Here is a 24,372-nt window from a genome sequence, read left to right on the forward strand (position 1 = left end):
GATTCTCTGTGCTTCATGAACTTTGATGTCTTTTTCTTTCCCCTTGTTAGGAAAGTTTTCAGTGATTATTTATCAGATAAGTCATCTTCCCTTTTCTCTCTTCTTCTAGGACCCCTATAATGTGAATGCTATTAATAGTATGTTCTATGAGGGTCAGGCACGACTGAGTAACTTCACTTTCCTGCATTGGAGAAGGAAATGGCAACCCACTCCAGTGTTCTTGCCTGGAGAATCCCAGGGATGGGGGAGCCTGGTGGGCTGCCCTCTATAGGGTCACACAGAGTCAGACACGACTGAAGTGACTTAGCAGCAGTAGCAGCAGCATGTTGTCGTAGAGGTCTTTTAAACTGTCCTCATTTTCTAAAATTCTTTTTTCATTTCTCTGTTCAGTTTGGGGATTTCTACTACTATGTCTTCTAATCTGATTATCCATTCCTTTGTATTATCTAATCTACAGTTAACTCCTAGTCTATTTTTTATTTCAGTTATTTTATTTGTCAACCATTTTCTTTATATTTTCTAATTCCTTGCTTAAATTGTCATGGTGTTCTCCGTTCTTCTCCAGAGTTCAGTGAGCACATTTACAATCTACCTTGAACTCTTTATCTAATAGATAAATATTTTGTTGTTAGATAGATATTTTGTTTAGTTCTTTTCCTGATGTTTTGTCTTATTCCACTATTTGGAACATAAATTTCTATCTCCTCATTTTGCCTAATTCTCTGTTTATTTCTAGGTACTAGGTAGGTTGGTTAGCTTTTCCAATCTTGGTGAAGTGACCTTATTTAGAAGACTTCCTAGGGCACCTAGCAGCACACTTTCTCTGGTTCAGTTCAGTTCAGTTCAGTCGCTCAGTCATGTCCAACTCTGCGACCCCATTAACTGCACCCTGCCAGGCCTCCCTGTCCATCACCAACTCCCGGAGTTTACTCAAACTCATGTCCATCAAGTCAGTGATACCATCCAACCATCTCATTCTCTGTCGTCCTCTTCTCCTCCCGCCTTCAATCTTTCCCAGCATCAGGGTCTTTTCCAATGAGTCAGTTCTTCACATCAGGTGGCCAAAGTATTGGAGTTTCAGCTTCAACATCAGTCCTTCCAATGAAGACCCAGGACTGATTTCCTTTAGGATAGACTGATTTCCTTTAGAGATCCTTTTGGGTCTCCTTGTAGTCCAAGGGGCTCTCAAGAGTCTTCTCCAACACCACAGCTGAAAAGCATTAATTCTTCAGTGCTCATCCTTCTTTATGGTGCAATTCTCACATCCAGATGTGACTACTGTAAAAACCATAGCTTTGACTAGACGGACATTTGTCGGCAAAGTAATGTCTCTGCTTTTTAATATGCTTTCTAAATTTTCCATAGCTTTTCTTCCAAGGAACAATACAGTAGAAGGAATCAGTAGCAGAGTAACTGAGGTAGAAGAATGGATAAATGACCTGGAGGACAGAAGGGTGGAAATCACTGCCGCAGAACTGTATATAGAGAAAAGAATGAAAAAAAGTGAAGATAGCCTAAGAGACCTCTGGGACAACATTCACTTTAGAGGTCCCAGAAGGAGAAGAGAGAAAGGACCTGAGAAAATTTTTGAAGAGATAATAGCCAAAAACTTCCTGAACATGGCAAAGGAAATAGTCAACCAAGTACAGGAAGCACAGAGAATCCCAGGAAGGCTAATCCCAAGGAGGAACACACCAAGACACATAGTAATCAAACTGACAAACATTAAAGGCAGAGATAAAATATTAAAAGCAATAAGGGAATAAAGACAACATACAAGGGAACTCCCATCAGACTATCAGCTAATTTCTCAATAGAAACTCTACAAGCCAGAATGGAATGGCATGATATATTTAAAGTGACAAAAGAGAAGAACCTACAACCAAGAATACTCTATCCAGCAAGACTGTCCTTCAGATATGATGGAGAAATCAAAAGCTTTCCAGGCAAGCAAAAGTTAAGAGAATTCACCACCACCAAACCAGCTTTACCACAAATGCTAAAGGAACTTCTCTAGGCAGGAAACACAAGTGAAGGGCAAGACCTACACAAAATAAACCTAAAACAATTTTAAAAAATTAAAAAGACAATAGTATCATATATATTAATAATTACCTTAAAATGTAAATGGATTAATGTACCAACCAAAAGACAGACTGGTTGGGTAGATGAAAACTTATGCATGTATTCACTTCCACATATTACCACATTAGTCTGCCTGACCCCCAAATTATATGTAATTATTTTCTATTGTTAGGTTAACCATGTTCCCATTATGGCTTGCAATTATGATTATCTTTTATTTTTTGTCTGGCTATTGATTGTGAAAACTGATAAACATCTTTTACTATTGTGGTTACGTAACTATTACTCATTTGATACCATTGTATCATGATTGGTAAGAGAAAAATAATAGTACTCTATATCACCAAAAATTTATAACACCAAAATAGAAAAACCGGTGGTCACTTTTTAAAATCCAGATGCATATCAGAATTATCTTGGAAGTTTTTAAGATACAAATGCCTAGTTATTGCCTTTTTTTCTCCAGAGTTCCAGATATATTTCTAGTGAGCAGCCATGGTTAAAAACAACTGAGCTATATGATGATCTTTTACTTTTATCTAGTTTGTTTCATTTTTTCTATTTCATATTCAGTGTTCTCATTTCATTTAGTTTATGTTTTCCAATTTCTCCATCTCTTTTTGTTTTTTGATGTTCTTTCTCAAAACTTTATCAAGCATAATAGAAAAGTTTTTGTATGCATATATAGACTCTTGAGAGTCCCTTGGACTGCAAGGAGATCCAACCAGTCCATCCTAAAGGAGATCAGTCCTGGGTGTTCATTGGAGGGACTGATGCTGAAGCTGAAACTCCAATACTTTGGCCACCTGATGCGATGAACTGACTCACTGGAAAAGACCCTGATGCTGGGAAAGATTGAAGGTGGGAGGAGAAAGGGACGACAGAGGATGAGAGGGTTGGGTGGCATCACTGACACAATAGACATGAGTTTGAGTAAGCTCTGAGAGTTGGTGATGGACAGGGAGGCCTGGTGTGCTGCAGTCCATGGGGTCACACAGAGTTGGCCATGACTGAGCAACTGAACCGAACTGAACTGATATAAATAATATGTGTAATATATATATTACAAACATTATTGCCTAAGAACTGTATGACATTTTGATTCGACTTATTTGACTTAGTATAAATAGCATGCTAGATTTCTAATTTTAAGAAATGGATGTGCAACAAGCAACAAAGGTTTCCTATATCACACAGGGAACTATAGTCAATATCTTAATAACTTATAATGGAAAATAATTTCAAATATAATATATGTGTACATGAATACTATTATGCTGTACACCTAAAACATTGTAAATCAGCTATACTTAAATAAAATGTATATATTAAGAAAAAATTATGGATAAATGTATGTATAAATGAACCACTTTAATGTATATCTGAAACAAACACTGTAAATTAACTATACCCCAGCATAAACTAAAAATTGAATTAAAAAAAGAAAAAAATGTTAACTTGAACTCTGTTAAATACTTTTTATCCTCAAAAGACATTGTAAAAGAAAATGAAAACACCACTCACATTGGCAAAATAGTATCTGATAAAGGGTTTGTTTTTAGAAAATATTTTAAAAGTCTTTTAACACAATAATGAAATAAACAATTTAGAATTAGCCAAAGATTTGAAGAGACATTTCACCCAAGAAGATACCAAATTGTGGATAAGCATTTTAAAGATCTTCACTACTACTACTACTAAGTCGCTTCAGTCATGTCCGACTCTGTGTGACCCCACAGACGGCAGCCCACCAGGCTCCCCCGTCCCTGGGATTCTCCAGGCAAGAACCCTGGAGTGGGTTGCCATTTCCTTCTCCAGTTTTCCTTTAAAATTGGAGGAAGTTACAGTTCAGTACACACAGGCAAAGTCGTATCCGACTCTTTGTGACCCCATGGACTGTAGCCCACCAGGCTCCTCTGTCCATGGAATTCTCTAGGCAAGAATACTGGAGTAGGTTGCCGTTGCCTTCTCCAGGGAAAGATCTTCACTATGACAAGTCATTTAGAAAATGTAAACTAAAATCACAATGAAAGGCTATTCACTCTACATCCCCTAGGATAGTTAAACACTTGCTAAAATGACCCTGGAGGAGTAAATTACAACCCACTCCAGTGTTCCTGCCTGGAAAATTCCATGGCTAGAGAAGCCTGGCAAGCTACAGTCCATGGGATTACAAAGGGTCAGACCCAACTTAGACAATGTGCACACACAAAAAAAATGACCATACTATTTAAGGCAATATGCAGATTTAGTGCAATCCCTTTCAAATTTCCAATGATGTTTTTCACAGAACTGGGCCAAAACTTTTTTTAATTTATATGAAAGCACAAAAGACTCTGAATAGCCAACATAGCCTTGGGCGGAGGGGCGGGGGCGGGGGGGGGGGGGGTGGGGAGGGCAGGAGCTGGAGAATGGAGCTGGAGGAATCACATTCCCTGATTTCATACTATAGGATGAAGCTACAAAGCCACAGTAATCAAAACAGCAACCTAAATGTCCATCAATAGAAGAAATTGTGGTACATATATACAATGGAATACAAGCCATAGAAAAGAATGAGATAATGCCATTTGCAGCAATATGGATGGACCTAGAGACTGTCATACTGAGTGTTATAAGTCAGAAAGAGAAAGACAAATACTATGTATCACTTATATGTAGAACTTAAAATTTTGTAGAAATTATCCACAAAACAGAAATAGACTCATTTAGAAAACAAAAAGTTATTTGTTTACCAAAGGGGAAGGGAGGAGGGATAAGTTAGGAATTTTGGATTAACAGATACACACTACTATATATAAAATACACAATGACCTACTGTATAGCACAAGGAACTATATTCAATATCTTGTAATAAAGTATAATGAAAAAGAATCTGAACAAATATACACATATTGATATATATCTGAATCACTTTGACATATACCTGAAACATTGTAAAGCAAGTATACATCAAAAAATAAATAGATAACTAAACCTATAGTTATTATTTGCCCTAGCAATTCCACTCCCCATTATTTCAGTAATGATCCAAAACTAGAAACAACCAAATGTCCATCAATCTTGTGACTGGATAAAGAAATTGTAATATAGCCATGTAATGGAACAGTAGTCAAAAAAGAAATAAACTACTGAAATATGCAGCAACAAGATTGAATTTCAAAAGCATAATCCTAAAGAAACAAGACCAACAATGACTACATAGAGTATGACTCCATTTATGTAACAGTTTAGAGAAGGCAGTATGGTAGTGACTGAAAGATTAGTCATTTCCCGTGGCATGGCAGGGGGTGGTGGATTGACTGCAAAGATGTACATTTTAGGGGTGATGAAAATGGATTATATCTTGATTGTGGAGAAAATTGCATAACTTTATACATTGTCAAAATTCAAACAATACTCAAAAGGGGTAAAGGTATATGTAAATTATATGAATAAATTTGTTTTTCTTAAATATACATTGGGGCCTCCTGGGTAGCTCAGCTGATAAAGAATCACCTGCAATGCAGGAGACCCAAGTTTGATTCCTAGGACAGGAAGTTCCCCTGGAGAAGGGATAGGCTACCCACTCCACTATTCTTGGGCTTCCTTGGTGGCTCAGACAGTAAAAACCTGCCTGCAATGCAGGAGACCTGAGCTCGCTCCCTGAGTTGGAAGGATCCTCTGGAGGAGGGCATGGCAACCCACTCCAGTGTTCTTGCCTGGAGAATCCCATGGACAGAGGAGCCTGGCGGGCTGCAGTCCATGAGATTGCAGAGTCAGACACACCTGAGTGACTAAGCATAGCTATTTTCTTCCTGACCCAGGCATCAAACCTGGGTCTCCTGCATTGCAGGCAGATTCTTTACCACCTGAGCCACCAGGAAAGCTGGCTTTTGCATTCTAATAAAAGGAGAACTTGCTACACTGCCCTTTTTCCTTTTTTAATGAAGAAAAGGCTCTGCTTGATAGAAATGCACAAATAATGAATGCTTTAAATAAAGAAGAAAAACAGTCTGACTGAGGAGTTTTTTTGCACCTAAATATTTTTATTTAAGTGTAATTGTTAGACTACAGTTTCTCAATTTCTCAGAATAACAGGATTAATTTCTACATTTTCCATGACTACTGTATTCAGTCTGGTGTTCTATTTCTGTTTAATATTCCTTACTTAGTTGGGTTAGATTCTGTGTCAAGAATATAGAATTCATTCCAGCCAGAATAAACTATCTCTTGAGTGTACCTGATGGAATCAGAGCTGAAAGGTTATAGCTCAGAAAGAAAATTATAGTTTATAACTGTATATTTTTATATAATTATATTCTATAAGTGGAATCAGGCTTTAGTCTAGTAAAATGGGGCTTTTCAAAAATAGTTTCAAATGAAGGATCTTTTTGTGTTTCGTTTTCCTTTTCCAATATATCTTCATAGTCATATATTTTTTCTTGTGCTTGCTCAAACCTAAAACCTAGAGAGGAATGACAAACATTTAGAAAGATGCCAGACGTAACAGGATATAGCTCATTCAATATGCTACTGTGTGCCAGGTAAGGTCTATTCCACATTCCTTCTCACCACTCTTAGAGCAGATAACTTTGTATCCTGTTTAACCATATTTCTGAGATCATTCTATATTTCATGACCATGTTTCATTGTCCATCTTTAAAAGTTTCTGTAGGATCTGTGTTTCAGGTTTGATCTACTACTAAATAGCTCTCTCTATATATATATTTTTTTGTTAGCTCTGTAATTTGAAGCAAGTTACTTAACCTCTGTCTCAATGTCCTCATCTATAAGATAGGAATAATAATAGCACATGCCTCGGCTTATCTTTGTGAGAACTAAGTGTGATGGTGAATGTAAGGCATTTAGTTAGTACTCCACAATCAACCATTAGCTAACAATTCTTTATTCACAAAGAAAAACCTTTTCTGAGATGCTCAACATCACTCATTATCAGAGAAATGCAAATCAAAACCACAGTGAGGTACCATTTCACGCCAGTCAGAAAGGCTGCGATCCAAAAGTCTACACGCAATAAATGCTGGAGAGGGTGTGGAGAAAAGGGAACCAACCCTCTTATACTGTTGGTGGGAATGCAAACTAGTACAGCCACTATGGAGAACAGTGTGGAGATTCCTTAAAAGACTGGAAATTGAACTGCCTTATGACCCAGCAATCCCACTACTGGGCATACACACCGAGGAAGCCAGAATTGAAAGAAACACGTGTACCCCAATGTTCATCGCAGCACTGTTTAGAATAGCCAGGACATGGAAGCAACCTAGATGTCCATCAACAGACGAATAGATAAGAAAGCTGTGGTACATACACACAATGGAGTATTACTCAGCCATTAAAAAGAATACATTTGAATCAGTTCAAATGAGGTGGATGAAACTGGAACCTATTATACAGAGTGAAGTAAGCCAGAAAGAAAAACACCAATACAGTATACTAACGCATATATATGAAATTTAGAAAGATTGTAACGATCACCCTGTATGTGAGACAGCAAAAGAGACACAGATGTATAGAACAGTCTTTTGGACTCTGTGGGAGAGGAAGAGGGTGAAATGATTTGGGAGAATGGCATTGAATCATGTATAATATCATATATGAAATGAATCACCAGTCTAGGTTCGATGCATGATACAGGATGCTTGGGGCTGGTGCACTGGGATGACCAGGATGACCCAGAGGGATGGTATGGGGAGGGTGGTGGGAGGGGGGTTCAGGATGGGGAACACGTGTACACCTGTGGTGGATTCATGTCAATCTATGCCAAAACCAATACAGAATTGTAAAGTAAAAATTAAAAAAAAAAAAAAAAGTACATCTACCTATGGAACAATTCTCACAGAAAACATAGCTGGAAACTGGCAGACAAACTCCTATACAACCAAAGCTGTAGGAAATATTTCCAAGTGACGTGGTAGATGAAGAAAGGCATAGGAATTCAGCCCCTAAGAGGGGTCTGAAAGGGAGAAAAAGTTTGTATGGGCAAACTCACTCTAAGAGTAAGTGGGTCAGGCCACACAGGGAGTGTCCCAATCCTGGTGTCCTACATGGAGGAGACAAGTCCCCTTAGCTGTTAGAAGAACCACTTTATAAGACCAAAAGTGCAGTAGAAGCTTATTCTACTTTTGAGGAGTGCTTGTGCCCTGGCTTGGCAACAATCAAAACAGGAAGAGCTTTTCACAGGCAGCTGCCACCTTCCTGCATTCCCTAATCCAAATGGTGTGACTACCCTGGCCCTGCTCACTCTACACCACAGCCTGGCATTAGGTCTGAACCAATCTGGCCCTGGGAAGAGAATCAGTCTAGCCATGCAGAGAAAGACCAGGGGCCCTGGGTTGTGACCCAGGTGGAATGGCTGTGAGCATTGTCAGTGCTATCTGGGGAAGTACTACAGGAGCACTGCCTTGCTTTATCTCCTGGCTCAGCAAGAGGGTTTCAGCACCACACCCCCACTTTAATAACCCAGTGAAATTTTCCATGATAAATGGAAGCTATTTATGAAAAATGGATAAATTATAAGTGATGAGTATTTTAGATTCATGCAAATTCTGGACATAATGTCTTATTATTGTAAGGGATAAGTTCTGAGAGCATCTTTAATAAACATCTGCCTTATCCTTTATATTTATGCACATTTAAAACATTAAGTATTTTTTAATGAACCAAATTTTACAATTTAAGGCATTCAAACTTTATCTTTGTTGTTTCATTTTATTTATTCAATCAGTCCTAATCAAGAACTATTGCTTTGTGGTGGAAGGCAGGGGGTTATAGATGTTATAAGTATGTTTGTTTGTGAAATCGACTATGTATCTGGGAAAAAAGTCTGTTCTTTAATGTAGACTTCATGTGAATATAGAAATGAATAAATTTAAAATATTAAAAAAAAATAAATTTTAAAAATAAAATAAAATTAGTGCTTTTAAAAGGAAAAATAAAAATATAAAAAATTGGAGTATAGACGATTTTAAAAAAAGAAAAACCTTTTCTGTCCCTAGAGCTAAAGTTTTCAAATTCTGAATTTTGATTTCCTCTTGCTTCTTGCAGAAGTGGCACGTTCTCTCCCCTTTTTACTGCCAGCATCTGCAATGTATTAGCTGCCTTCTGTTATGCTGCAGATGTCCATTACTTAAAACAGCTTTCACATGCTATTATGCTCCTTCCAATTAGTGTTATATCTTTTCTTTTTTTCCCACAATCTTTTAGCCCAGTAAATAATATTCTCTGCTTCCATTTTGTACTTGTCATTCCTTTATATTATTTTATTTGCCATTGAGACTCTGTGTTCTACACACTGGGAATTCAGTAGCAAACAAAACAGATAACTTGCCTTCAAGTAAAGATAGTTGCCTACACCTGTTCTACAGAAGGCCATCAACTGCATGAAACCCCTGAAGTGGAAGCCACAAAGTGTGCTTGAGGACCAGGCAAGATTGCAGTGATGCTGAGTTGTTGTGAACGAGGAGGAGAGAGTGGGACATGATAAGGATGAAAAGCTAAACCAGAGCTGGAGTGCCATGATAAAGTTAGGGTTTTATTGCAAGTGCACTGGAAAACTAAATGGCAGCAGGGGTAGTCATCATTAAGAGTGTGGTGTCCGCAGGTTCAGACATTTGGTGTATGTGCTGGGCTGAGGAGCCAATGGGGTGAAGCTACCATCTGTGGGATTATGACTGATTGCCTCTAAGTCAGGATCCCGCCCAGCCAGAACGATTCGGCAGCAGCGCCGTGGGAGCCTCGGTTGGCCTCAGATAGCCAGTCCCCCGCCGTCCTCGGGGCGCGGCGCAACGCGCCCCACCGTGCGTCGGGACCGGGGTCCGGTGCGGAGAGCCCTTCTTCCCAGTACACGGGGCGCAGCCGGAAAGGCGGCCGCCCCCTCGCCCGTCACGCACCGCACGTTCGTGGGGAACCTGGTGCTAAACCATTCGGAGACGACCTGCTTCTGGGTCGGGGTTTCGTAGTAGCATCGCAGCTCCCTCGCTGCGATCTATTGAAAGTCAGCCCTTGACACAACGGTTTGTGAAAAAAAGAAAAAAAAAATTTTTTTAAATTTTTTTAAAAAAGAATGATTTTCCTTTTTTAAAAAAATTTTTTTAAATAATAAAGAAAAAATTAAAAAAAAAAAAAAGAGTAGGGTGTCTAGAGAGTATGGTTTCTAGAGCTGCCCAGTCTCAGTTCAAATCCTGGCCCTCACAGGGACTGTGTGACCTTGAGCAAGTAACTTGGCATCTCTTTAAAATGTGGATAATAGAACCTGTCTCATTGGGTTGTTCTGAAGATCAAATGAATCAATTTTATAAAGCACTTTAAGACAGTACTTCAACATGGTAGTTGCTAAAGAAAAGTTCGTTAAATAAGTGTTTTGTTTTAATTATGCTGGTTTAAATTTGTAGATCACTAGCTGTTGCATGGAGAATGGACTGGAGGAGAATAAGTTTGGAGATGTTGCAAAAGCCCCCAGAAAATGATGGCAGCTTGGACTGTGGTGGGGCCAGTGAGTTGAAAATAAGTAGATAGGTTAAGGGCTTCCCTAGTGGCTAAGTGGTAAAGAATCCTCCTGCAATGCAGGAGACTTGGGATAGATCCCTGGGTCAGGAAGATCCCCTGGAGAAGGCAATGGCAACCCACTCCAGTATTCTTGCCTGGGAAAGCCCATGGACAGAGGAGCCTGGCAGGCTACAGGCCATGGGGTCACAAGAGCTGGACACGACCTAGCAACCACACCACCACCACCACAGAGTGCATACTATGCACCAGGCACTATAATAAGTTCTTTACATGTGTTATCTCATGACCTCACAGTAATCCATGAGTTAAGTGCTACTGTTATTTTCATTTTATAGATGAGGAAACTAAGCTAGTAACTTGCCCGAGATTATACAGCCAGTAAACAATAGAGCAAAAAATCAAAACCAGGAAGTCATGAATCAACATTCCACAATTAAAGCCTCTTTGTTTTACTGCCAATCACAGGTGACAGAGAGACAGAACTCATGCACTCAAATTACATAAAAACTATAACTAGGCTTCAGCTATGTTAGAATTATTGATACTTCTGGAATAGCATTTATTTTGCCATGTCAAGTTTGCTCATTAAAAATTATTACTGAAACATGAGGTATGCAACATGTTTAAAAGAGGATTCATTTTTTTAATTAAAAAGAAACATTTTATCCAACTCTAAATAAAATATAAAATTTCCTTCTATTTCCAAATAACAGTTATATATATAAAGGCAAAAATGACTTGGTAAATTTATTTATCTCTATAGTATGTGGAATGCGGAAGTGTTTGTTAGGTACCTTGAAATGTGTACATGTGTGGAATGTATTGTTTTGCTTTATAAGAATTTCCCATTGGAGAAGAAAGTGGCAACCCACTCCAGTAGTCTGGCCTGAGAAATGCCATGGACAGAGGAGCCTGATGGGCATGTGGTCACAAAGATTCATACTTGACAGAGCAACAAAGCGCGCACACACACACACACACACACAATTTCCCATTGTTGCTAAAAAATCACCTACTTTTGAAGTTAGCTGAAGAGTTGCTTGTAGCAATTTCCTTCCAGTTGGCAATGTACCTAAGCACATTATATAGGCATTCATTAAATTGTCAACTTATTAGTAAATCATAAAGTTATTCATTAGTACATACTTGAACTACTTCTAAAATTCTACTTTCTCTATGAAATCATAGATTAACAATGATAAATTCACTAATCCAAATGCTTAATTTCTGGACTTCCCACCTCAAAGTAGCTCTCATGCACCTGAGGCAACCCCTAGGACAAGGAGTTGTAAGAGGTATGAAAATGGTGCCCACCATCTACCATATTGGTGCCCTTTGGCCTCCCTCAAGCACACATCTCTTCATTTTATACTATTCCATTCCTGCTAGATCATGTCCTCAATTGAGTGACAGCTAAGATGTTAGTTAACTTCTAAATTAAAAGTATGAAGGGAAAATTTTTGAAAGTCACAGGAAAACTTCAACAACAAAACTTTATCCTTGGTTCTGGATTGCCAGACTTACTGTCTCTGACATGTAAATTTAAATCATTTGGTTTATGATCTTCTTAGAGCAATGGTGCTGTCTTTGCTGTGTCCAGTAAACACAAGATCATATTCAAGCAGGGTATGTGCAGCTGCCACCTGAGTTCCTTAAAAAGAGACTGACATATGGAGACCAGAGTAGCCTGAGAAGAGGTGGACAGGGAAGGACAAGTATGGTGAGCTGAGGGGAAAGCTCCAAGGGCCAGGTTTCCTGTGACTTATTCCATCTCATTTTAGGCTCTGTATCCCCCTTTCCCAAACTTCCTTTCTTACGGCTGTACCCAAGAAATCAGGTAAGAAGTTGATCACAGCAGGTGCTAAAAAGAAGTTGATTGAGAAAGGAGGAGGAGGATTAAAATTGTCATGTAATTCAGAAAAGGCTGATTTTCACTTGAATTACTTTTACTCTTGTTAACTTTGTATTCCTGAATTTTTTGCTATGTGAAGGTATAAATTATGCAACAGTGTTTAATTGTAATTAATTACTGTGTCTAAGGGCTTACAGGTGGTACTAGTGGTAAAGAACTGACCTGCCAATGCAGGAGAAGAAAGAGACTCGGGTTCGATCTCTGGGTTGGGAAGATCCCCTGGAGGAGGGCATGGCAACCCACTCCAGCATTCTTTCCTGGAGTATCCCAGGGACAGAGGAGCCTTGTGGGCTACAGTCCACGGGGTCACAAGAGTCAGGCGTGACTAAAGTGACTCAGCACACATGCAGTGTGTCTAATGTCATCCTCTTTTTGTTACTACTGCCTCTCTTTACTCCAAGAATTCTATGGTGGCAAGTGGAATACTCTGGGTCACTTAAATGAAAAGATGCAAGATAATAGCAGGTGGTATAAAGTCCTTCCAGGATCTTCAGCTGTATGTGAACTGAAAACTTCCAGATATACAAACCAGATTTAGAAAAGGCAGAGGAACCAGAGATCAAATTGCAAACATTCATTGGATTATAGAAAAAGCAAGGAAATTCCAGAAAAACAACTGTTTCATCGACTACGCTAAAGCCTTTGACTGTGTGGATCACAGCAAACTGTGGGAAATTCTTAAAGAGATGAGAATACTAGACCACTTTACTAGTCTCCTGAGAAACCTCTATGCAGGTCAAGAAGCAATAGTTAGAACCTGACAGAACAACAGACTGGTTCAAAATTGGGAAAGGAGTATGTATATCAAGGCTGTATATTGTCACTCTGCTTATGCAGTGTACATCATGCAAAATGCCAGGCTGGATGACTCACAGGCTGGAATCAAGATTGCCAGGAGAAATATAAGAAAACTCAGATATGTAGATGATACCACCTAATGGTAGAAAGTGCAAAGGAACTGAAGAACATCTTGATGAGGGGGAAAGAGGAGAGTGAATAAGTTGCCTTAAAACTTAAGATTCAAAAACTAAAATCATGGCATCCTTCATAGCAAATAGATGGGGGAAAGTGGAAACAGTGACAGACTTTATTTTCTTGGGCTCCAAAATCACTGCAGATGGTGACTGCAGCCATGAAATTAAAAGATGCTTGCTTTTTGGAAGAAAAGCCATGACCAACCTATAACAGCATATTAAAAAGCAGAGGCATCTCTTTGCTAATAAAAGTCTGTATTGTCAAAGCTATCATTTTTTCTAGTAGTCATGTACCAATGTGAGAGTTGGACTGTAAAAAATACTGAGCGCCAAAGAACTGATGCCTTCAAACTGTAGAGAAGACTCTTAAGAGTCATTTGGACTGCAAGGAGATCAAGTCAGTCAATCCTAAAGGAAATCAGTCCTGAATTGGAAGGACTGACCCTGAACCTGAAACTCTAATACTCTGGCCACCTGAAGCAAACAGCCAACTGATTGGAAAAGACTCTGATGCTGGGAAAGACTGAGAGCAGAAGGAGAAGAGGGTGACAGAGGATGAGATGGCTGGATGGCATCACCAAATCAATGGGAAAGAGTCTGAGCAGACTCTGGGAGATGGTGAAGGACAGGAAAGCCTGGTATGCTGCAGTCCCTGGGGTCGCAGAGTCAGACATGACTTAGCGACTGAACAGCAACAACAGGATCTCTAAGTTGATGGTTCAGTCTGGCTTAACCTTAAATTTAGCCAGAATTTGTGCTGACTGTGGCTCAGATCATGAACTCCTTATTGCCAATTCAGACTTAAAATGAAAAAAGTAGGGAAAACCACAAGACCATTCAGGTATGACCTAAATCAAATCCCTTATGATTATACAGTGGAAGTGAGAAATAGATTTAAGGGACTAGATCTGATAAATAGAAGGCCTGATGAACTATGGACTGAGGTTTGTGACATTGTACAGGAGACAGGGATCAAGACCATCCTCATGGAAAAGAAATGCAAAAAAGCAAAATGGCTGTCTGGGGAGGCCTTCCAAATAGCTGTGAAAAGAAGAGAAGCAAAAAACAAAGGTGAAAAGAAAAGATATAAGTAATGAATGCAGAGTTCCAAAGACTAGCAAGAAGAGATAAGAAAGCCTTCCTCAGTGATCAATGCAAAGAAATAGAGGAAAACAACAGAATGGAGAAGACTAGAGATCTCTTCAAGAAAATTAGAGATATCAAGGGAACATTTCATGCAAAGATGGGCTCGATAAAGGACAGAAATGGTATGGACCTAACAGAAGCAGAACATATTAAGAAGAGGTGGCAAGAATACACAGAAGAGCTGTACAAAAAAGATCTTCATGACCCAGATAATCACAATGGTGTGATCAACCACCTAGAGCCAGACATCCTGGAATGTGAAGTCAAGTGGGCCTTTGAAAGCATCACCGAACAAAGCTAGTGGAGGTGATGGCATTCCAGTTGAGCTATTTCAAATTCTGAAAGATGATGCTGTGAAAGTGCTGCACTCAATATGCCAGCAAATCTGGAAAACTCAGCAGTGGCCCCAGGACTGGAAAAGGTCAGTTTTCATTCCAATCCCAAAGAAAGGCAATGCCAAAGAATGCTCAAACTACTGCACAATTGCACTCATCTCACATGCTACTGAAGTAATGCTCAAAATTCTCCAAGCCAGGATTTAGCAATATGTGACCTGTGAAATTCCAGATGTTCAAGCTGGTTTTAGAAAAGGTAGAGGAACCAGAGATGAAATTGCCAACATCTGCTGGATCATGGAAAAAGCAAGAGAGTTCCAGAGAAACATCTATTTCTGCTTTATTGACTATGCCAAAGCCTTTGACTGTGTGGATCACAATAAACTGTGGAAAATTCTGAGAGAGATGGGAGTACCAGACCACCTGACCTGCCTCTTGAGAAATCTGTATGCAGGTCAGGAAGCAACAGTTAGAACTGGACATGGAACAACAGACTGGTTCCAAATAGGAAAAGGAGCACATCAAGGCTGTATATTGTCACCCTGCTTATTTAACTTATATGCAGAGTACATCATGAGAAACACTGGGCTGGAAGAAGCACAAGCTGGAATCAAGATTGCCGGGAGAAGTATCAATAAGCTCAGATATGCAGATGACACCACCCTTACGGCAGAAAGTGAAGAAGAACTAAAAAGCCTCTTGATGAAAGTGAAAGAGGAGAGTGAAAAAGTTGACTTAAAGCTCAACATTCAGAAAACGAAGATCATGGCACCTGGTCCCATCACTTCATGGGAAATAGATGGGGAATCAGTGGAAACAGTGTCAAACTTTATTCTGGAGGGGCTCCAAAATCACTGCAGATGGTGACTGCAGCCATGAAATTAAAAGACGCTTACTCCTTGGAAGAAAAGTTATGACCAACCTAGATAGCATATTCAAAAGCAGAGACATTACTTTGCCAACCAAGGTCCATCTAGTCAAGGCTATGGTTTTTCCTGTAGTCATGTATGGATGTGAGAGTTGGACTATGAAGAAAGCTGAGCGCCAAAGAATTGATGCTTTTGAACTGTGGTGTTGGAGAAGGCTCTTGAGAGTCCCATAGACTGCAAGGAGATCCAACCAGTCCATTCTGAAGGAGATCAGCCCTGGGATTTCTTTGGAAGGAATGATGCTAAAGCTGAAACTCCAGTTCTTTGGACATCTCATGCAAAGACTTGACTCATTGGAAAAGACTTTGATGCTGGGGGGGATTGGGGGCAGGAGGAGAAGGGGACGACAGAGGATGAGATGGCTGGATGGCATCACTTACTCGATGGATGTGCGTTTGAGTGAACTCCGGGAGTTGGTGACGAACAGGGAGGCCTGGCGTGCTGCGATTCATGGGGTTGCAAAGAGTCGGACACAACTGAGCAACTGAACTGAACTGAACTGAACTTGTGCTTTCAGTGGCTGCTCAGGAGCAGTATGAAAAGGGGGTATCCATCACCATACTTCCTTAGATTTGTATACTGAAAGATCTTTATTTCACCTCAAGGAACTAAGATAAAGGACCTTTGATTAACTGTATGCTAAACCCTGGCAGTGTGGGGCACAAACATATGATATATTTAAGGGTGATTACTGACCCTGCTTTACCTGAGATCAAGATATGAATTTATTCAATTGTTTAAAAAGAACTTCTCATAATGAACATGACAGTAGTAACCAATAAGAAATAAAATCTTTACAAATAGAAGCAACAGCTTGATTGTATCATTTTCATGCTGTTTATATCATAAAGTTGATCTCTCTTTCTAATAAATTTTTGGAATTTTTAAAAGATATTAGCAAAGTAAAGTGTATGTGGAATCTATCACAGAATTTAACATCTTAATGGCCTGGGTAAAGTCCCTAGCCAGAGAGGTAATATAACCACTTGTCTTAGAAGTCAAAGGGGCAGGTTTTCTGACATAGATATTACCCATTGAGAGCTCTCGCCAAATAGAACATCAGAAAATTATTTAAGATAGCCTAGCTGCTGATAACTTAATGTGTTATGTTAAACTTCACTTGCAGTTTGAAAACTATGAAGATTCTAGAAGAGAAACATCTATCTCAATAGAAAATATGCCCCTGAAAATCCAGCGGGATGAATGCCATCAGAAGCAAGTGGCCACTGTGTGATATTGTACATGACTCAATAACAGCAGAGCAGGCATTGCTTTTTATTCTAAGTGCCAGCAGCAATGTGCCTCTGGATTATACAGAATTTACAAGGGTACTCATCAGTGTCCTTGAGCCCAAGAGTGAAGTTGGCTTTTCCATTCTTCAAATTATAATAGTATTTCACTCGATTGCTCTTCTTGCCCTGTTCGTCTGGATATGAACACGTTTTCTTTCCAGGAGAGATCTATCTGCTGTAACAAGGGGCTAGACAAAAGCCTTTGGGAAGAAACTGGTTTGTGTCGCTCAGAATCAGTGTTCAACACATTTATGTCATTCTGATGGTCCAACTATCAAAAACTGTCTATAGATTTTGAAAGGTTCTCTCCAAGGAATTCAGTTTAGCTCAGTTCAGTCACTCAGTTGTGTCTGACTCTTTGCGACCCCATGAATTGCAGCACGCCAGGCCTCCCTGTCCATCACCAACTCCTGGAGTTCACTCAAACTCATGTCCATCGAGTCAGTGATGCCATCCAGCCATCTCATCCTCTGTTGTCCCCTTCTCCTCCTGCCCCCAATCCCTCCCAGCATCAGAGTCTTTTCCAATGAGTCAACTCTTCACATGAGATGTCCAAAGTACTGGAGTTTCAGCTTTAGCATCATTCCTTCCAAAGAACGCCCAGGGCTGATCTCCTTCAGAATGGACTGGTTGGATCTCCTTGCAGTCTATGGGACTCTCAAGAGCCTTCTCCAACACCACAGTTCAAAAGCATCAATCCTTCGGCACTCAGCTTTCTTCACAGTCCAACTCTCACATCCATACATGACCACTGGAAAAACCATAGCCTTGACTAGATGGACCTTGGTTGGCAAAGTAATGTCTCTGCTTTTGAATATGCTATCTAGGTTGGTCATAACTTTTCTTCCAAGGAGTAAGCATCTATTAATTTTATGGCTGCAGTCACCATCTGCAGTGATTTTGGAGCCCCCCAAAAATAAAGTCTGACACTGTTTCCACTGTTTCCACATCTATTTCCCATGAACTGATGAGACCAGGTGCCATGATCTTCGTTTTCTGAATGTTGAGCTTTAAGCCAACTTTTTAACTCTCCTCTTTCACTTTCATCAAGAGGCTTTTTAGTTCCTCTTTACTTTCTGCCATAAGGGTGGTGTCACCTGCATATCTGAGCTTATTGATACTTCTCCCGGCAATCTTGATTCCAGCTTGTGCTTCTTCCAGCCCAGTGTTTCTCATGATGTACTCTGCATAGAAGTTAAATAAGCAGGATGACAATATACAGCCTTGACGTACTCCTTTTCCTATTTGGAACCAGTCTGTTGTTCCACGTCCAGTTCTAACTGTTGCTTCCTGACCTGCATATAGGTTTCTCAAGAGGCAGGTCAGGTGGTCTGGTACTCCCATCTCTCTCAGAATTTTCCACAGTTTATTGTGATCCACACAGTCAAAGGCTTTGGCATAGTCAATGAAGCAGAAATAGATGTTTCTCTGGAACTCTCTTGTTTTTTCCATGATCCAGCAGATGTTGGCAATTTCATCTCTGGTTCCTCTGCCTTTTCTAAAGCCAGCTTGAACATCTGGAATTTCACGGGTCACGTATTGCTGAAGCCTGGCTTGGAGAATTTTGAGCATTACTTTACTAGCATGTGAGATGAGTGCAATTGTGTGGTAGTTTGAGCATTCTTTGGCATTGCCTTTCTTTGGGATTGGAATGAAAACTGACCTTTTCCAGTCCTGGGGCCACTGATGAGTTTTCCAGATTTGCTGGCATATTGAGTGCAGCACTTTCATAGCATCATCTTTCAGGATTTGAAATAGCTCAACTGGAATGCCATCACCTCCACTAGCTTGTTCGTAGTGATGCTTTCAAAGGCCCACTTGACTTCACATTCCAGGATGTCTGTCTCTAGGTGGGTGATCACACCATCATGATTATCTGGGTTGTGAAGATCTCTTTTTGTACAGTTCTGTGTATTCTTGCCACCTCTTCTTAATATCTTCAGCTTCTGTTAGGTCCATACCATTTCTGACCTTTATCGAGCCCATCTTTGCATGAAATGTTCCCTTGGTATCTCTAATTTTCTTGAAGAGATCTCTAGTCTTCCCCATTCTGTTTTCCTCTATTTCTTTGCATTGATCACTGAGGAAGGATTTCTTATCTCTTCTTGCTATTTTGGAACTCTGCATTCAGATGCTTATATCTTTTCTTTTCACCTTTGCTTTTTGCTTCTCTTCTTTTCACAGCTATTTGTAAGCCCTAGGCAACCACTAATCTACTTTCTATCTCCATAAATTTGCCTATTCTGAACATTTCAATACAAATGGAGCCATATAATATGTGTTCCTTTGTGACTGACTTCTTTCACTTAGCAGGTTCATCAAAGTTGTAGCATTTCTTTTTATTGCCAAATAATATTTCATTATTTGGATATGTCACATTTTAATCCTCAGTTCATGAACAGATTGTTTCTAATTCTTGGCTATTATGAATAGCAATGTTATGAACGTTCATGTAAAGTTTTCATGGGCATGTGTTTTCATTTCTCTTGTGTATTTACTAAGGAGTTGAAATGCTGGATTATATAGCAACTCAAGTTTGAACCATGTTGTTCATATGTAATATATATATATTATATATTACATAATAATATAAAGAAACTCTTTATATTATTAATTTCATGTTCTTAGCTTGGTTTCTGTATCCCAAAGTAAGAGTAAAACAGAGTTAAACTAAGGCATAAGAATGAAGTCTGATAATAAAGAATACCTAAATCTATTTTTCTTTTTTGTACTTTCAGATCATCCCTTTTTATATTTCTCTCTCATTTCCTCTTCTTTTCTTTCTATACAGATAATAAATATGCAAGGAGTTTTAAAGAGTATGTTAGTGGCCCCGAAGTTCCAACTTGGGAGTGAGAAATATTAAAAAAATATTGACTGCCCTGATGCCTGATCCATGCCCTTGCTCCCCAAGAATAGCAACACATTTACTCATCAAAGTTGAGTGTGTTTGTCCAGTTCAGCACTTCATCCACTTCCCATTCCATCACAGAATCTATTCCACCATCTTCAATAGTTCTTAATAGGCCTTTTGTTGCTGTTTGAATTAAACCTAGAGTTTCATAATTTGTTGACTTAGCCTCCAGGTTTCCTGCGTAGTACCTACATATAGGAAAGGAAGAGTGATGTAAATCCTTTGAATTAGGTGACTGCAAGTGGATGCAGTTAATATACATTATTGCTGTCAAACTATTTACATAGTAAACAAAGTTTTCATCCTATTTAATTTAAATACATTTAAGCCAAGTTGTATGTGATGGGATCATCTGGGAAAAAACAGCAGTTTAATCAACCACACTAACTAGAGAAGCTTCATTTCAAAATCACCTCTCAGTAAGTTGTACTGTTGTGATACATGGAAAAGCTAAATATAGAATTACAGAGTCAAAGGATCTTAGAGACCAAATAACTATCCCATTTGTTTCACAGGCAATGCAATAAACCCCGGAAGAGTAACTTTTACAAAGTCACATGGCTAATCTAAAAACTAAAACAAATTAAATATATGTAATAAAACAAAAACAGACCCACAGATGTAGAGAACAAACTAGCAGGTTACCACCTGCTAGAAAGGGGAGGGAGTTCATACTACCATGTATAAAATAGATAAGCAACAAGGGTAGATATATTGTACAGCACAGGAAAATATAGCCAGTGTTTTATAATAATATTAAGTAGAATATAATCTTTAAAAATATTGAATCACTATGTTGTACAATTCAGATATCTATTTTTGCTCTCATACTTTTACAGAGAATTAAGAAATTTATTCCAATAATATAATTCTGTTTTGAACTCTTTAAATGTTAGTCACTATTAGGTGGGCTATAACAATCATAAACAAAAACAAGCTAGCCAGTACAAACAGAATTTCAAATATAATAGTGACCAAAAATAAAGACTTCTTTATAATAATCATAACTTGTTTTATTGGAGAAGGCAATGGCACCCCACTCCAGTACTCTTGCCTGGAAAATCCCATGGGCGGAGCAGCCTGGTAGGCTGCAGTCCATGGGGTCGTGAAGAGTCAGACATGACTGAGAGACTTCCCTTTCACTTTTCACTTTCATGAATTGGAGAAGGAAATGGCAACCCACTCCAGTGTTCTTGCCTAGAGAATCCCAGGGATGGGGAAGCCTGGTGGGCTGCCATCTATGGGGTCGCACAGAGTTGGACACAACTGAAGTGACTTAGCAGCAGCAGCAGCAGCAACTTGTTTTATAGGGTGGTGTTTTAAAAGAAAACAAAAAATATAAAATTTGACTTTATAAGTGATATTGCAATATATTCCCTTAAAATATCCTCATATTCTTTCTAAACTAAAAAATTTCATGTTTAAATTTTTAAATTAAATTTTGTCTAAATATCATGACAGAGAGAGAAATTTGAATGCAAAGACCTAGTAACAACCAAGGTTGAAACTGGAAATGAGGTCTAGGAGAGCTAAGATTTGTAGGTACACAGGAAAGGACCTGGTGTGAAGATCAAACTTCTTTTAGTAAGACAGAAGTTAAAAAAAAAAATCAAGATTTTGTCAACTACTGATTATCAACAACAGTCAAATGGAAGTATTTAAATGCCATAAGTGACCAAAGCACACAAAGCAAAATTTCTTATTCATCCCTTGCAACCCTAAAAAAAGGAAACAACACTGAAATATAAGGATTAATGCATTCATTCACTCAGCAAGCAAGCAACATATATTCATTAAGCATCTAGTGGGTCTGAGGTCTAGTAACTAAGAACTAAGTTAATAGAACAGAATTTCTGTACTTTAGGGGCTAAAAATCTAGTGGAGATGGCAGACAAAAGACAGATAATCACAAAATCATTACAACTGAGTATATAAAGATCTATGGGGCACTTCAAAAGGAAGTGCTGAACTATGTCTAGGTAAGTCAGGTGAAACTTCAGAAGGAGATATTTGAGCCAAATATCAAAAGATGAAGATCTTTTGATAGCCTTTGACAAAATTCAACATCCATTTATGATAAAAACTCTCCAGAAAGCAGGAATAGAAGAAACATACCTCAACATAGTAAAAGCTATATATGACAAACCCACAGCAAACATTATCCTCAATGGAGAAAAATTGAAAGCATTTCCCCTAAAGTCAGGAACAAGACAAGGGTGCCCACTTTCACCACTACTATTCAACATAGTTCTGGAAGTTTTGGCAACAGCAATCAGAGCAGAAAAAGAAATAAAAGGAATCCAAACTGGAAAAGAAGAAGTAAAACTCTCACTGTTTGCAGATGACATGATCCTCTACATAGAAAACCCTAAAGACTCCACTAGAAAATTACTAGAGCTAATCAATGAATATAGTAAAGTTGCAGGATATAAAATTAACACACAGAAATCCCTTGCATTCCTATACACTAATAATGAGAAAGTAGAAAAAGAAATTAAGGAAACAATTCCATTCACCATTGCAACGAAAAGAATAAAATACTTAGGAATATATCTACCTAAAGAAACTAAAGACCTATATATAGAAAACTATAAAACACTGATGAAAGAAATCAAAGAGGACACTAATAGATGGAGAAATACACCATGTTTATGGATCAGAACAATCAATATAGTGAAAATGAGTATACTACCCAAAGCAATCTACAGATTCAATGCAATCCCTATCAAGCTACCAGTGGTATTTTTCACAGAACTAGAACAAATAATTTCACAATTTGTATGGAAATACAAAAAACCTTGAATAGCCAAAGCAGTTTTGAGAAAGAAGAATCGAACTGGAGGAATCAACTTGCCTGACTTCAGGCTCTACTACAAAGCCACAGTCATCAAGACAGTATGGTATTGGTACAAAGACAGAAATACAGATCAATGGAACAAAACAGAAAGCCCAGAGATAAATCCACATACCCATGGACACCTTATCTTCGACAAAGGAAGCAAGAATATACAATGGAGTAAAGACAATCTCTTTAACAAGTGGTGCTGGGAAAACTGGTCAACCACTTGTAAAAGAAGGAAACTAGAACACTTTCTAACACCATACACAAAAATAAACTCAAAATGGATTAAAGATCTAAACGTAAGACCAGAAACTATAAAACTCCTAGAGGAGAACATAGGCAAAACCCTCTCTGACATAAATCACAGCAGGATCCTCTATGATCCACCTCCCAGAATACTGGAAATAAAAGCAAAAATAAACAAATGGGATCTAATTAAAATTAAAAGCTTCTGCAGAACAAAGGAAACTATAAGCAAGGTGAAAAGATAGCCTTTGAAATGGGAGAAAATAATAGCAAATGAAGCAACTGACAAACAACTAATCTCAAAAATATACAAGCAACTTATGCAGCTCAATTCCAGAAAAATAAATGACTCAATCAAAAAATGGGCCAAAGAACTAAATAGACATTTCTCCAAAGAAGACATATGGAAGGCTAACAAACACATGAAAAGATGCTCAACATCACTCATTATCAGAGAAATGCAAACAAGACCACAATGAGATACCATTTCACGCCAGTCAGAATGGCTGCGATCCAAAAGTCTGCAAGCAATAAATGCTGGAGAGGGTGTGGAGAGAAGGGAACCCTCCTACACTGTTGGTGGGAATGCAAACTAGTACAGCCACTATGGAGAACAGTGTGGAGATTCCTTAAAAAACTGGAAATAGAACTGCCTTATGACCCAGCAATCCCACTGCTGGGCATACACACTGAGGAAACCAGAATTGAAAGAGACACATGTACCCCAATGTTCATTGCAGCACTGTTTAGAATAGCCAGGACATGGAAGCAACCTAGATGTCCATCAGCAGATGAATGGATAAGAAAGCTGTGGTACATATACACAATGCAGTATTACTCAGCAATTAAAAAGAATACATTTGAATCCGTTCTCATGAGGTGGATGAAACTGGAGCCAATTATACAGAGTGAAGTAAGCCAGAGAGAAAAACACCAATATAGTATACTAACACATATATATGGATTTAGAAAGATGGTGATGATAACCCTGTATGCAAGACAGTAAAAGAGACACAGATATATAGAACAGAATTTTGGACTCTGTGGGAGAGGGAGAGGGTGGGATGATTTGGGAGAATGGCATTGAAACATTTATACTATCATGTAAGAAATGAATCGCCAGTCTAGGTTTGATTCAGGATACAGGATGCTTGGGACTGGTGCACTGGGATGACCCAGAGGGATGATA

The 24,372-nt window shown here is 38.8% G+C and overlaps 1 protein-coding gene across 1 annotated transcript in view; it reads right to left on the reverse strand.

Annotated features, from left to right (window-relative positions):
* Nucleotides 1-5,952: 5,952 nt before the first annotated feature.
* The window catches only part of CUNH11orf65 (chromosome unknown C11orf65 homolog), a 71,199-nt gene continuing 52,779 nt past the window's right edge, over nucleotides 5,953-24,372 (reverse strand). The window contains exons 6-8 of the mRNA XM_040257925.1: nucleotides 20,113-20,283; nucleotides 11,610-11,665; nucleotides 5,953-6,532 (exon numbers count right to left, since the gene is read on the reverse strand). Coding sequence (XP_040113859.1) covers nucleotides 6,381-6,532; nucleotides 11,610-11,665; nucleotides 20,113-20,283 — 379 coding nt within the window. The 3' untranslated portion in view covers nucleotides 5,953-6,380. The remainder of the gene's footprint in view (nucleotides 6,533-11,609; nucleotides 11,666-20,112; nucleotides 20,284-24,372) is intronic.

The sequence above is a fragment of the Oryx dammah genome, unplaced genomic scaffold (genome assembly GCF_014754425.2).
Source record: "Oryx dammah isolate SB20612 unplaced genomic scaffold, SCBI_Odam_1.1 HiC_scaffold_17, whole genome shotgun sequence".
Taxonomy (NCBI): Eukaryota; Metazoa; Chordata; class Mammalia; order Artiodactyla; family Bovidae; genus Oryx; species Oryx dammah.